At 42.5% G+C, this 13,358-nt stretch overlaps 1 protein-coding gene across 1 annotated transcript in view; it reads right to left on the bottom strand.

The window, feature by feature from the left end:
• Positions 1 to 1,265: 1,265 nt before the first annotated feature.
• Positions 1,266 to 13,358, bottom strand: part of LOC146829883 (extracellular calcium-sensing receptor-like) — a 32,526-nt gene continuing 20,433 nt past the window's right edge. The window contains exon 3 of the mRNA XM_085606559.1: positions 1,266 to 1,547. Within this exon, the coding sequence (XP_085462685.1) occupies positions 1,266 to 1,547 (282 nt within the window). The remainder of the gene's footprint in view (positions 1,548 to 13,358) is intronic.

Genomic DNA, 13,358 nt, shown 5'->3' on the forward strand with positions numbered 1-13,358 from the left:
ACAGGGAATGGACTTTATGGTGGATGAGTAATCTGGGTGAGACCACGCCAATGCTGAATGTCTATCCAGGGCCATCCACATTTGTGATGAGAACTACGTAACTATCTCCATTTTCACCTGGGGAATATATTTGACCTATAAGCCTTAGAGTGCTCTTCCCCAAACCTTTTGCCTTCAACATCCTATTTTCTGACTTTGTTGCTGAAGTGCTAATTCTCACTTACTAAAGCATTGTGGAATGGTCTTATACCTGCTTGACATACTTAATTGACTTATAACTCCCTAGTAAAGTGATGCACCATATACCCAGGGTAGGTAAATTAAATTATGCCAGTGACACTGCAGCACTGATTGTGGCAACCTCTTAGGTATCCTCTTAAAACATGTCTCAGGCCTGCCATTGCAGCCTGCTGGCACCTTTAGACTTCCCTTTTGAGTTGGCAAAACAACCCCTTTGTGAAGCCTTAAACTTCCTTTTTATTACATATAAGTCCCCCCTAGGATAGGTCCTAGGTAGGTGATAGAACAGGGTACACTGTCCCTAAAAGGCTGGGCGTGCACTTTTAATTTTTACATTTCCTGGTACTGAAAAACTGCAAAATATCTTTTTCACGACTGCGAGGCCTACCTTTCCCATAGAATATGATTGGGTTGCCTTATTAGATTTAATAAGTGCTTACTTTTGATTGTAGACATGTAGGAAAGTAAGTAATTTTTGGTAGGTTATCGCTGGTAATGCAGCTATAAAACTACAAGGATAGGGATATCCTTGTTAATTGCCCATGGTAGATTTAGCAATGTAACTCCGGATTTAGCCATGTAATCCACATCCCATTGGATCACATGGCTACGTCTGAAAATGAGCAGACGTTAAAAAGCAGCGTCAACCATGGTTAGCGCTGCTTTAAGAGACATTTCTCCTATTATTTTGCTCTGGAACGCCCACTTTGCACTTTGGAAGCGTAGTGAAAAAGGGTGCTAACGTGATTGTGCACGTTAGCACCCTGTTGTTGATAGGGCGATATTTTTATCTCCGCTTGTTTGGCTTTTAAAGCCAAAAAAGCGGCGATAAAGCTCTTGTTAACATGCCCCTTTGTCACTGGAGTGACAGATGGATTGTCTGCTGCTAATTTCAGATCTTAAGACATTTTCTATTTTTAAGGTACATCTCCTTGAGGAGTATATTTGAGAGAGTAAAGCAATAAATGCAGCTTATCGCTCTCCATGGATTTATTGCCATAATTTGCTTCTGTCTCTTCCCTGCATCAGGCATTGCTACCTGCCCCTTTTATGATGAAGGAATCACCAAAGATTCTCACCTGGTTGTCTGCTGTGTTCCACATCATGGCCTCATCCTTTAGCCTGATCTGCCTCCCTTCAGGGGAGTTGAAGTCATAGGTCGCCACCTTCACCAGCCTCACGGTGCCCTCAGAGGAGATCTGGATGTTGACCAAATCAAAAACCGCTGGCGCATCACCATTCCCATCAAAGAAGATTTCCTCTCCAGAGGTGGTGCTAAAGCGCACACGCCTCACATACTGCAGCATCTGGAATTAGAAACAGGACCCTTGTGGAACAAAATAAACGGACTCTTTGGTCGAGATGATTCTTGTATGTAGATTGGCTATTGGCTAATGGAAGTAAAAAAGATATATTAGCCCATGAAATCCAGAAATATGCAGAACACATGTTCATGCACCTGGTGGTGAGGAAACCTCTGGTCCATGCACCAGAGATGTTACCCTAATATGCACCTAACACAGAAAGGAATGAAATTCATCCGGCTCCCCTGCCTAGTTATTAATATTTGTTCACAATGATGAGCCAATGCACAGAGCGTCTCATCATCCAACTTCAGCCGAGCTCCATCCACCCCATCCTGACAGATCAGGGGTTTAATCCCAGTCTGCCATCGTAGGGGCAGAAAAGCCTGCTCGACACCAACACGCATCTATGTGCAGTACAACCATTTCAATACCACCCCCCTCAGTGTTCTAATAATGATTTCTCAAAAACTATTGACCAGATGTACATAACAGTAATCAAAGGATGTTTTTGAGATTATTGAATATATTCAAATATGTGATTAGACCCAAAAGCATCTCAGTATTAAAAAACAAGATATTAAAACAATTTCTGGTAATCTCCTTATCGGCCTGTAACAACTTGAGCACATCGCACATGTGGGGGGATATACTTGACTCCCTCCTTGTCAATAAAACAGCCTCACCCTCAATATCATCGATGACTGAGCTCTTAAGTGCCTGTCGTTCTTTTTTGCCTTGTATCTTCTCAACCATTCTATTCTAACACGTGCGCATTGTTACAAAAATGTAGAAGTCTAAATCATCTCTTTAAAGCTCTTCACCGCATTCTGTACATATGGAGTCTTACATCCTCAAATTCAAGAAACTACTAAAAACCAATTTCTCCAAGCAGCCTTCTAGCCCTCTTGTGCCTGCCTCAATCCTCTTCCTTCTCTTGACTTCATCAGTCAGATGTCTACAACCAGATGAGGCCCCTTTACACAGCAGACTCTTACCATGGGTATGCCACCTTCATATCACCATGCTAGATTCCTCCAATTGATAGCACCACTCTGAGAGATCTTCAGCTACAATTCACAAGGTAATATGGGGCATATTATCAAGCATGGAGTTAAAATTATCGACGCTTTAGCTAAAGCGGCGATAATGGGCTTGATAATATGCCGCAGAGAATTCCCATAGAAGCCCATATTGTCACCAAAAGATGGGCTTCTACGGGAATTCTCAAGGGCATATTACCAAGCCCATTATCGCCGCTTTAACGTCAGATTTCTGCCGCTAAAGCGGCAATACTTTTATCTCTGTTTCTTGATAATATGCCCCATAGTTTTCAACAATATTTGTATCTGATGCAAAAAAACAGAAGCCATCACAAGGTTTTCTGCTTTTCTAAAATTACAAACTCTTTTGAAGGACATCAAGATCAGTCTAACATCATCATCAGCCAATGGTAAGAGGGGTGGAACAGGCAGGTACTCTCGGGTGACGGCATCAGCCAAGGGAAACTGAACAGGATGCATTAATCTTTTCATCAGAGAAGGCAAGAGGTTCTCACACAGCTCATTTGAGGGTTAAGGGACCAGGAAGCTTGTCGTTAGACTATGAGTTACCATCCCCATATTCAAATTATCTGTCTCATTTATCCGTGCATGAAAGTCATATTTTTCAGCTGTTGTGCCCCATTGAGTGTATGATGAGATGACAGCTTTGAATTATTTCAATGTCCTTCCAATGCTCTGTCTTGATGTTTCAATTTGTGATGGGATTAGGAGTCCCCTTTATTTGACTTAATTGGCTTAAACTTGCAAGTATGTAATGCACAAGAATTTTATTTTCAATCTCTACATATGGAGTCTTACATCTGTTCTCAGATTTGCCAGGTACTTAAAAGATTATTATGAACATATATTTACCTCTGAACCCATAAATTGCAAGAAATATTTGATCATCAGTCCTTTTTATTTGGCTGAGAGAACCAATATCATTTTGCTTATTTTCACAATTTTCTATATACAGGGTAAACTCTACAACAATAGGCTCCTATATTTTTTCGCTATTCACACAAGTATCCTGTACATAATATTTACATTTATTTACACAGACATATACAAAAAACAAATAATAAGACGTTATGTAGCTAAGTTGTACACCGTTAGTTTTTCATAAGAGAAAAGTCCAATATTCTATAACCTTGGGACCTTAAGCTGATTATTCCGCGTTTCGACCTTTAAATGGACCTACAAAGTCGTGGAAAGGTCTTCTTCAGGGCTTGCTTTGTTGTGATAAGGACGTCACGCACCAGTCAAGTTACGAGGACGAACCAACCCAGGAAGCGCTGACGGCTCCACAGCAGCGAGAACGCGAGGACTACGAAGAACGAGACCGCGAGGATCACGAAGAGAGAAAAAGGAACTTTAAGCCTTCTCCCTCGAAGAAATCAAAACTTCAAACGGCTTTTTGGAATCCTTATAACAACATAAGAAATAACAACAAAGAAACGCACAGGCATCCTCCATCGATTTGGAAAACAGCCTGGCCAAGAAAACAACACCGGTTTGAGCCACATGAGCTAAATAAGATTATAGGAGACCGGCAAGATCACATGTCCATATCACAACAAAGCAAGCCCTGAAGAAGACCTTTCCACGACTTTGTAGGTCCATTTAAAGGTCGAAACGCGTAGGCTATATATAAAAACCAGCCTAGCAGAGATCCTGAAAAACAGGAACAGTGGAAACAACTCCCTTTTTGTTTTCCCTCCCCTAAATAATAGGAACCTAATTAAGATAAGGTTACCCCTTGCCTGAACATCGCAAACTTTGTTACTGACTCTGCTCAGGACCAACAAAATCAAAATATCTTGAGGAATAATCAGCTTAAGGTCCCAAGGTTATAGAATATTGGACTTTTCTCTTATGAAAAACTAACGGTGTACAACTTAGCTACATAACGTCTTATTATTTGTTTTTTGTATATGTCTGTGTAAATAAATGTAAATATTATGTACAGGATACTTGTGTGAATAGCGAAAAAATATAGGAGCCTATTGTTGTAGAGTTTACCCTGTATATAGAAAATTGTGAAAATAAGCAAAATGATATTGGTTCTCTCAGCCAAATAAAAAGGACTGATGATCAAATATTTCTTGCAATTTATGGGTTCAGAGGTAAATATATGTTCATAATAGTCTATCGATTCTGGCCTCTGATACCCTTATAGAATCAATCCCCTATTTTTCATACTCTAGGTACTTAAAAGAGGCACATTCTGGGCCCGAACCAGAAAGGTAAAGTGAAACAAAAGTCGAACTTTACAACTTTTGGTACTTACAAAGAGCATTTACTACTCGTAAATGCCCTTTGTGAATACTGAGAGTCGCAAAGTTCAACTTTTGGTATTCACAAAGGGTATTTACTACTCGTAAATGCCCTTTGTGAATACTGAGAGTCGCAAAGTTCAACTTTTGGTATTCACAAAGGGTATTTACTACTCGTAAATGCCCTTTGTGAATACTGAGAGTCGCAAAGTTCAACTTTTGGTATTCACAAAGGGCATTTACGAGTAGTAAATATCCTTTGTGAATACCAAAAATTGTAAAGTTAGACTTTTGCCTAAAACTCTTCAGAGGTGGAAAAATGGGGCTGGATTGCTATTTTCTCATTGAAAAACGCATCAACAGAACATTGTTTTAAGTGCTGTTTTTAATATAGCTTTAAAAATACAGGGGCATATTATCAAGAACCGGCATTAAAATTATCGCCGCTTTAGTGGCAGAATACTGCCGCTAAAGCAGCGATAATGGGCTTGATAATATGCCCTTGTGAATTCCCATAGAAGCCCATGTTCTGGTGTCAACATGGGCTTCTATTGGAATTCTCTGCGGCATATTATAATTTTAATGCCGTGCTTGATAATATGCCCCATAGTTTTTTTAAATATTGTATGTAATATTGTATTTGTGTATTAATTAGGAACTGTTTGTGTACTATTTCATTATTGTTGTATGGTCATTTTTTAATATTCAGTGCTAATGTTTTTTGTGACTCAAAACATTTAAATATAATTTATATTCTTTCAAATAATATATATGTTTATATTTTAAAGCGGCAGGATGTTGGCTTTATAAGGGAAAAGGGTGAGGAGATTATTAAAATGAGCGATTAATAATTAATGATTTGTTTGTACATATATGTTTTCTGTATTATTTTACACCTTATTTAAATACTGTTTTTTAAAAAAAAGAAAGGTTCAAAGTAAAATATGTTTAATTTATTTTTGAAAAATATTGTTTGTGTTAAATTTATTAGAATATAATATTTAATCATTGATGTTATGATTTTTGTATAGGGTTTTAATATATAAGAAATGTCTTTAATGTTGCACCTGATACTTTTATGTCTTTATGCTTCTAAAAGGAAGTTTAAAATGTAATGTATTTATTTGGTAATCCAATTTTGTAAAAGATTTGTGTAGAATAATAATTAGTATAATAAATGTATGCATTAGTTATAGCAAAAAATAATAATTTAAAATATAAGCATCACAGTAAAAGCCCTGGCGTTATGACTTGCCCTAAATGGGTAAAAATAGTATCCAGGAAGAAAGAACAGCCTATGAATAGTCTTAACGAGGTGGAAAAGCTGTTTAAAGATTTAGGCACCTCAGTATTTGGGAGACTTAACGAACTGGAGGCGAAGATGGATTATGGATGATTCCTATTTTAACAACTAAAATAATTAATAATTTGAAAGCATGCAGTGCTTTACTTACAGGGCAAACCCCTCTGATTTCTTAGAGTGTCAATCGTGACCCATTCCCAATAGATCTTTTTTATCGTTGATTTAGGAGGCGGGAGCTGACTCTCCCAAGCCTCTTCCAGGCCTATCTTCTGCAACTGTTTTTTCAGATTCGATACCCAGGAGATCTTGTGCTCTGCTCCAAGTTTTAATAACTCATCCAGAGCAGAAGCGTAATGATGACGTTCGGGGGACCTTCTGAGCCTTGTCCAATATAATATAGGGCGCAGCCTAGCCACATTGCTGATGTTATGTCTACCGAGATCACTGCGAAGTGGAACTAGCGGGGTAGACAGAGGAAGCGAGACTAAGTCTCTAAAGAACTTATTCTCCGATTTAAGCAGCTCTGTTAGATTTTCAAATCCACACAGTTCCGCCCCGTAGAGGGCCGCTGACATGGCCTTCCCCTCGTAGACCTTGACTGCCGCAGCTATTGGCCTACTATATGAGAGCTTCTGATATTTCGCTATTGCCCCTGAGACTCTTTTGTGGACAAGGAGCATTTTCGACAGATGGGGGGCCCATTTGAGCTTATTGTTGACCCTCACTCCAAGATAATCAAAAGCCTCCACTAGCTCCAGTGTGGTGTCATTTAGCTTGATGTTATTCCTAAAGTTTTTTGAGGGAGATAGCGTCATCAGCTTGGTTTTTGTTGTATTTATTTTCAAGCCCAAGTGTCGCAAAACTGGGAGAAACGGGACAACAATCTTTGTAAGCCCATAGGGCTTTTTGATATCAACAGAGTGTCGTCAGCAAAAAGCAGGGTAGGTGTTTTTTCCCCGCACAGGGTTGGGGCGTCGGCCATGTCATCTCTCAAATGGTCTGCCACCCCATTTATAAAAAGAGAGAACAGGGTCGGGGCTAGAACACAACCCTGGCACACCCCTTTCTCGACAGCTATCCTCTCTGTCAGCTGACCCTGTTGTCCCCACCTGACTTTGGCAAAATTGCCTTCATGAAGGCGTTTAAGGATGTCCAGGATTAGGGGAGGTATGCCCAGATCGCACAGCACCTGCCACAGCTGTAATCGTGGGACCAGGTCGAAGGCTGTTTTTAAATCAATGAATGCCAAGTATAGGCTTCCTTTTTCAATAATAACAGATTTCCAGTGTTTAGTACAGAATCTGAAAATCTGATCAATAGTACCAACTCCTTCCCTAAATCCTGCTTGAAAGTGACTCAAAATGCCCTCCTCATCTATCCAGGCCTTGATCCTAGTCAGAAGGACTCTGCCAACCACTTTTTGTATTACATCGATTAAACTAATCGGTCTGTAGTTGGCAGGGTCCTCCCTGTCCCCTTTCTTGTAAATAGCCACCACCTCCGCCCCCTTCCATGAATCCAGGACTGGATATCCTAAAGCTAGGTTATTTAAAGTCCGAAGAATGAATTCTGCCCAAAGATCTTTTTCATGGAGCAAAAGGTCGCCAGGGAGACCGTCGGGTCCAGCTGCCTTTCCCGGAGCGATCATATTGATTGCAGAGAGGACCTCTGTTAGCCCAAACTGGGACTCTATCTCCAAGGGTACCGAATACTCTATTACCGGGGTCTGCTCCTCTGGAGCCACTCTTTCCCTGAGTGATTAAAGATCAGAGAAGTGTAGATGCCATTGACTCCCCGTAATGTGATTCGGGATTGGATCGGCCCCTCCCCTAGCGCTGATGTTGATAAGACTCCAGAAGGAGGTTGAGTCTTTCAATAGGGCTGCGGCCTTTAAGTCCTGCCAGTGATTTTCATCCCACAGTCGCTTCGCATTCCTTATGGCTTTGTAATAAGTTTTCCGGGCATTGACAATGGATGGCTGTTCCTTAGATTTTATGGCTCGAGATAGAATCTGTCTCTTTTCCCTGCAGTCCTGTGAAAACCAAGGGTTTTCTGATTTGGGGTGGGGGGGGCGCTTTTGATCTCCCTTTTCCTGCAACTCAAAAAAGTACCCCACCCTTGCCACAGTCTGTTGATAAACTTCTTAGAAGTCTTTGGGAGAGAGAGCCTGTGAGAGACAGCCCGTGGACGTGTCCAAAGCTACAATGCCTTCTTCTACTAGCCTTTTAATTTTAAGCAGGTCCATCTCTCGCTTTACTACCCTTGGCCACTTGAGGCACCTATTACAGTTTGTTGGGGCAACCTCTCTTGCCCCAGGCCTCTGTTTATTTGAGGGCTCAATGGAAGTGGTGACCGACTCATGCCTGAGTTGCATGGACAGCGTGCTGTGGTCGCTCTCGCACCGATAGACAACTTCCATGTCGATAAGATCCGGCCAGAGCTCGGTGCCCAACAAGATGTAATCAATGCGCGAGGGGGCACCAGTTCATATGAAAGTAGGGGCTCCCAGGCCATCTGAGTGGGTTTGTCCGTTTCTAGCCCTCAGGTTAAACTCCAGAGTTAAAGCGTTGAGTTGGACAGCTCTCTTGGACCATTTCTTTATTGGCGGGAGAGTGAGTTGGGGTATACCCTGCTTAGAATCGACATCTCCAATGCCCAGGATGTCATCGCTGAACAGGGGCTCAAAATGACAATTGAGATCCCCGGCAACGATGTCATCCACCTTAGTGGTAATTGCTGTACGTTGAGACTCGAGAGCTGATACAGTGGGGCTTACTTGTGCACCGGGGGTCCCTCTAGCATAGATGTTAAATATTTCGAGGGGGGGTTGATGGTCAGCCCCATTGATAGATCTGTGCAAGAGGTCATAAGATGTAGTTACATGACTCTTGACTGCCCAGTTCAAGCTGATATTGACCCAAATTAAAAGGCCCCCCGAGGGTCGTCCTCGTGTGGACCTGATTGCGGGGACAGAGAGGGTAATGAACCCTGATCTATGCAGGGGGACCAGGCTCCAGGTTTCCTGAAAGAGGATGACATCGAACTTATCGATTAAATCACTCCAGACAGGATCTATAAGATTCCTCCTTAGCCCCGAACGTTCCACGATAAAAACTTGATGACTCCCGAGGGAATGGGCATTCAGAAAATCCCCACATCCACCACCATGCTATCTTGACACCCCTCGTCAGCTGCCATAATATCAACAGTTTCACCCAAACCATTTAAAGACAAGTTGGGAGCAGGAGTGGTGTTCAGAACTAACCCCTCGTCAGAGTGAATTGTAGGTGAATGTGAGGGGAGTCTTGTGTGAAAATTGGATAGTCAGTCCACTTGTCTTAAACCAGAGTCCTCTCCCTCCCTCAGGTGAGTCCAAGCGGGAAACCTGCAAATCTAAATTGAAGAATGAGCGGGAGGTGATGACCTATACTCGAGCAATAGTACGTTTTCTGCTAAGGCAGGATCCCCAAATACAATCTCTACACAGTCAGTGATAGCATCCACCCGTGATAACCTTCTTACCCTTGTAATGTCCTCTCTAATAATCGATCTACACCGTCTGACATGTCTCAGCCAGTGTATAGCTTAGGTTTTGTAATGATACACTGTTTTCAGAAGCGCACCGTGGTGGCAATTTCGGTACGTAGGTCATGAAAACAGAGGACTTAGCCTGCACAGGATGGGAGATGGGCGAGTAAACTGGAGTGATAGATTATTATTACCCCGTCTAAGAGGTAGGAGAGAACTAGAGGGGCGCCTAGTGGGAGAATTTACATTTGGTGCACTTGCTGGCTCAGAGCATCTTGTCATATCTACATATGACTTAGTAAGGCCATTTGTTCTGATATTATTATCCTCGTTGTACATATACAAGATCAACATTGGTTTTCGGGGGGATTAGCTTGGGTGGAGCGGGCTTCTTCCAAGAAGGGGCGACCCCAGAAGATGATAGAAGAACGGGGGGAGTCGGAGAAGAAGCTTGGCTTACAGCAAGTCTCTCCACCCTCTTGTTGAGATCCGCCACCAACTCCTCTAGGGGCATATCAGGAAGGGCTTTATCTCTGCTTTTTTGGCTTTAAAAGCCAAAAAAGGAGAGATAAAACTAGCGCCCTATCAACAACAGGGTGCTAACATGCAAATTTGCATGTTAGCACCCTTTTACTCTACGCTTCCCCTTGCATCTCTAATGAGATGCAAAGGGGGCGTTCCAGAGTAAAATAATAGGAGAAATGTCGCTAAGCGACATTTCTCCTATTATCAAGAATGTCGCTAACCCTGTTAGAGACAAAAAAAGCAGCGCTAACCGCGGTTAACGCTGCTTTTTTACGTCTGGTATTTTTCTGATTTAGCCATGATATCCTATGGAAGGAGGATATCATAGCTAAGTTTGCCTGTCCCTATCAACAAGGTACCGTGAGATTATCGCTGGGTTTCCAGCGATAATCTCACGTTAGCCTGTTAGCGTGAGGATTTTTATCGCTATTGAGATAAGCGTTGCTAATAGCACGCTATCTCAGCGATAAAAATTCACGCTAGCCGGTGATAATTATCCTAGCGCTAAGTGCGCTTAGAGATAATTATCGCCGGTTGTTGTTGATATGCCCCCTAATCTCTTAATTCTATCATGAAGCGCCGCCAAGGTATCCGCATCGGACCTGATAGGGGTCACAAGATCCACAATAGGCTAATCAGCAGAACTAGTGGGGTGAGATAGATCAGGATCGAGGAGGGTGAACCTATTACAACATAAGATAGGTTGAGAGGCACAGTCGGGGGTGGCTGAGTCCGCTTCTGTGACATCCATAGTGCCCGTAGACTGTAGAGGGATGACTTGAGGATCAGGGATTGTAATGATAGGGGCGGGGATAATACTTTGTTGTTTAGTCAGACGCTGGGTATGAAACATAGATGGAATTGTATTGTTAAGATTTGGGGCGGTTTTAACTGTCTGACCCCCCGCCCGCCCGCCAGCCAACGAATCCTCACAGTCATTGACAATCTCCTCTATTCTGGTCAAAACGCAATTCATGGCAGCATGAGTACTTTTCTTAGGTTTTTTACCCTTTTTGCTACTGCCCATCGGTCCTCCCTCTGCAGCTTTCCGTTTACCCATAATGAGAGCCCAACACAGAGAGGGATGGACACAAACTGAGTGGCAACACACAAAAAGTTTCCCGGAAACCTGCTCGTGGATAGATGGCAATGTCATGGGCCCCCAGGTAGGTGCATAAAAAAAAATCCGTTTGACGGGGCACAGTACCTTAGCTCTTAGTCGGTTGATAATCGTCAGTAGCTTCGTGTTAGGGGGGTGGCTCGGCCCGGCCTGCTCCGGCCCCTGACGGCCTCAGACGGCACGCCCTTTGCCCGGGCTTAGCCCGGCGCTGCCCGCGCGCGTCCCACGACGCGGAGGGTGTCTCTCTCTTTTCTCCGCCTCCGGGCACGAGAATGGTGCGTGTCAGTCGCTGAGCAGCCTGGGAGCTGTAGTCTCCCCCTGCAGACCGCGCGGTGGAATGGAGCGGCCACAGAGGAGACACACAGCGTCGGGGCCCCAGGAGCAGCGGAAGAAGCAGGTGAGTGGAAGATAAAGTGGCTGGTCAATGCAGGCAGCTCTGTGCAGTCCCTCCAGAATGCACTTCCTACATTTTAGTCTTGACAGATGTGCTGCTGGTGTTCACAGAAGGAAGATCATCATACCCTTAAAAATAAAACAGTGTTCTTTCTTAGAAAGAACTCAGACAGGGACCATGATTTATTGGCCGAATATCCTTGTACAAGAGCTGTCTGAGTGAGAAATTGGGAAAGGATTTTCAAGGTGAACGTATAATCAGAAACTACAGAAGACAATTTGTTGTAGATACCGTCCTTCATCGCTTGCAAACCAGGTCTTTTTGTCACCGGGATCTATCGAAGCTTTGCCTCTTGGGTATTTTTGGATACCATATCACATGGCCTCTGCTCTACCTTTGGTGTCAAAGGACGGTCGGGGGGGCTGAACAGCACGTGGAGGGCTATGAGACTAATAATACATATGAAGTACTCTTGTCACTTGAGTAACTTGATTGGCTGCCTGCTAAGGCTCCACCTTTTAGTCAAACTCAATTCCCGGAGGTTAGTTTTTATGTATCTGTTTTGACCTCTAGTCTGGATCTCCCCAGCTCCAGAAAGAGGCTTACTTTGTTCTCTTGTAATGTTACAGGCATCCAGTCAAAGCTGAGCAATCCAGATTGGACTTCTTCATTCATGAACACAGTATTGTGTGTCTTCAAGAAACATGGGCTACTCATTCTCTTTACGTAAATGGTTCTTATTCCTAGTGTTTCCAAGCTATACTTTTGAAGGCGGGTAGGACAATGGGAGAGTTGACAATAATGACATCTGTAAACTTAACTAGATTCATCACTATGGTTCCACTCCTCATTGTCCAATGCTAATCTGAATCATCCTTGCATCATTTGATTTGCTGCCGGTCAACTTTTATCATAATATATTTGATGCTAGTATAACCTATGTGATCGAAAATTTAGAGGAAGAAATTGTCTTGTCTCAAGACAAGCATAAAAAAGAGCTTTCATAATTATGGTTTGGGGATTTTCAATATTTGTCTATGTAGCCCCGATGTGTATACAACATGTGGTCTTTAGATGTTTGAGGGAAACATTTTAAACAATAATCTAATGGGCAGGGATCTGGTTGTTGGTAGTGATTACAGATCTTATGATTTGCCTTTTCTCTCCACTTGTAAGGGTAATTCTGGTTGTAGTAATGCAGATCATGCTCTCTTGTTTTTTGTTTAGCTCATTTTGTACTGGAATTTGTTGTTTAAGCAGGTTGTAGCAGCCAACACAATCCACTCATAGCTACTTTTAACATTAATTTGAGGGGTGGGAAGATTCAGGTTGATGGTCATGAGAATGAAAATTTACAGAATAACGGAGTTATGGTTAATTGAGAGAAGGTAAATAAAGAACAAACTCTCCATGAGTTGATTAGGGAGAACCAGACTCTCTTCACTGTCATGATAAAACATGAATTTTTGATAGGGTCCTAGCTGTCCTTTAATCATCCTGTAAGTATACATGTCTCAAAGAGGGTAAATTGGATTATTTAGAGGATGTTAATAAGATTAGACCCCTGCTAGGATGATTATTTATGATGGTCTGTCCATAGATAAAGCAGCTTCTATACCTTGGCT

Source organism: Triturus cristatus, chromosome 5_2 (genome assembly GCF_964204655.1).
Source record: "Triturus cristatus chromosome 5_2, aTriCri1.1, whole genome shotgun sequence".
NCBI lineage: Eukaryota > Metazoa > Chordata > Amphibia > Caudata > Salamandridae > Triturus > Triturus cristatus.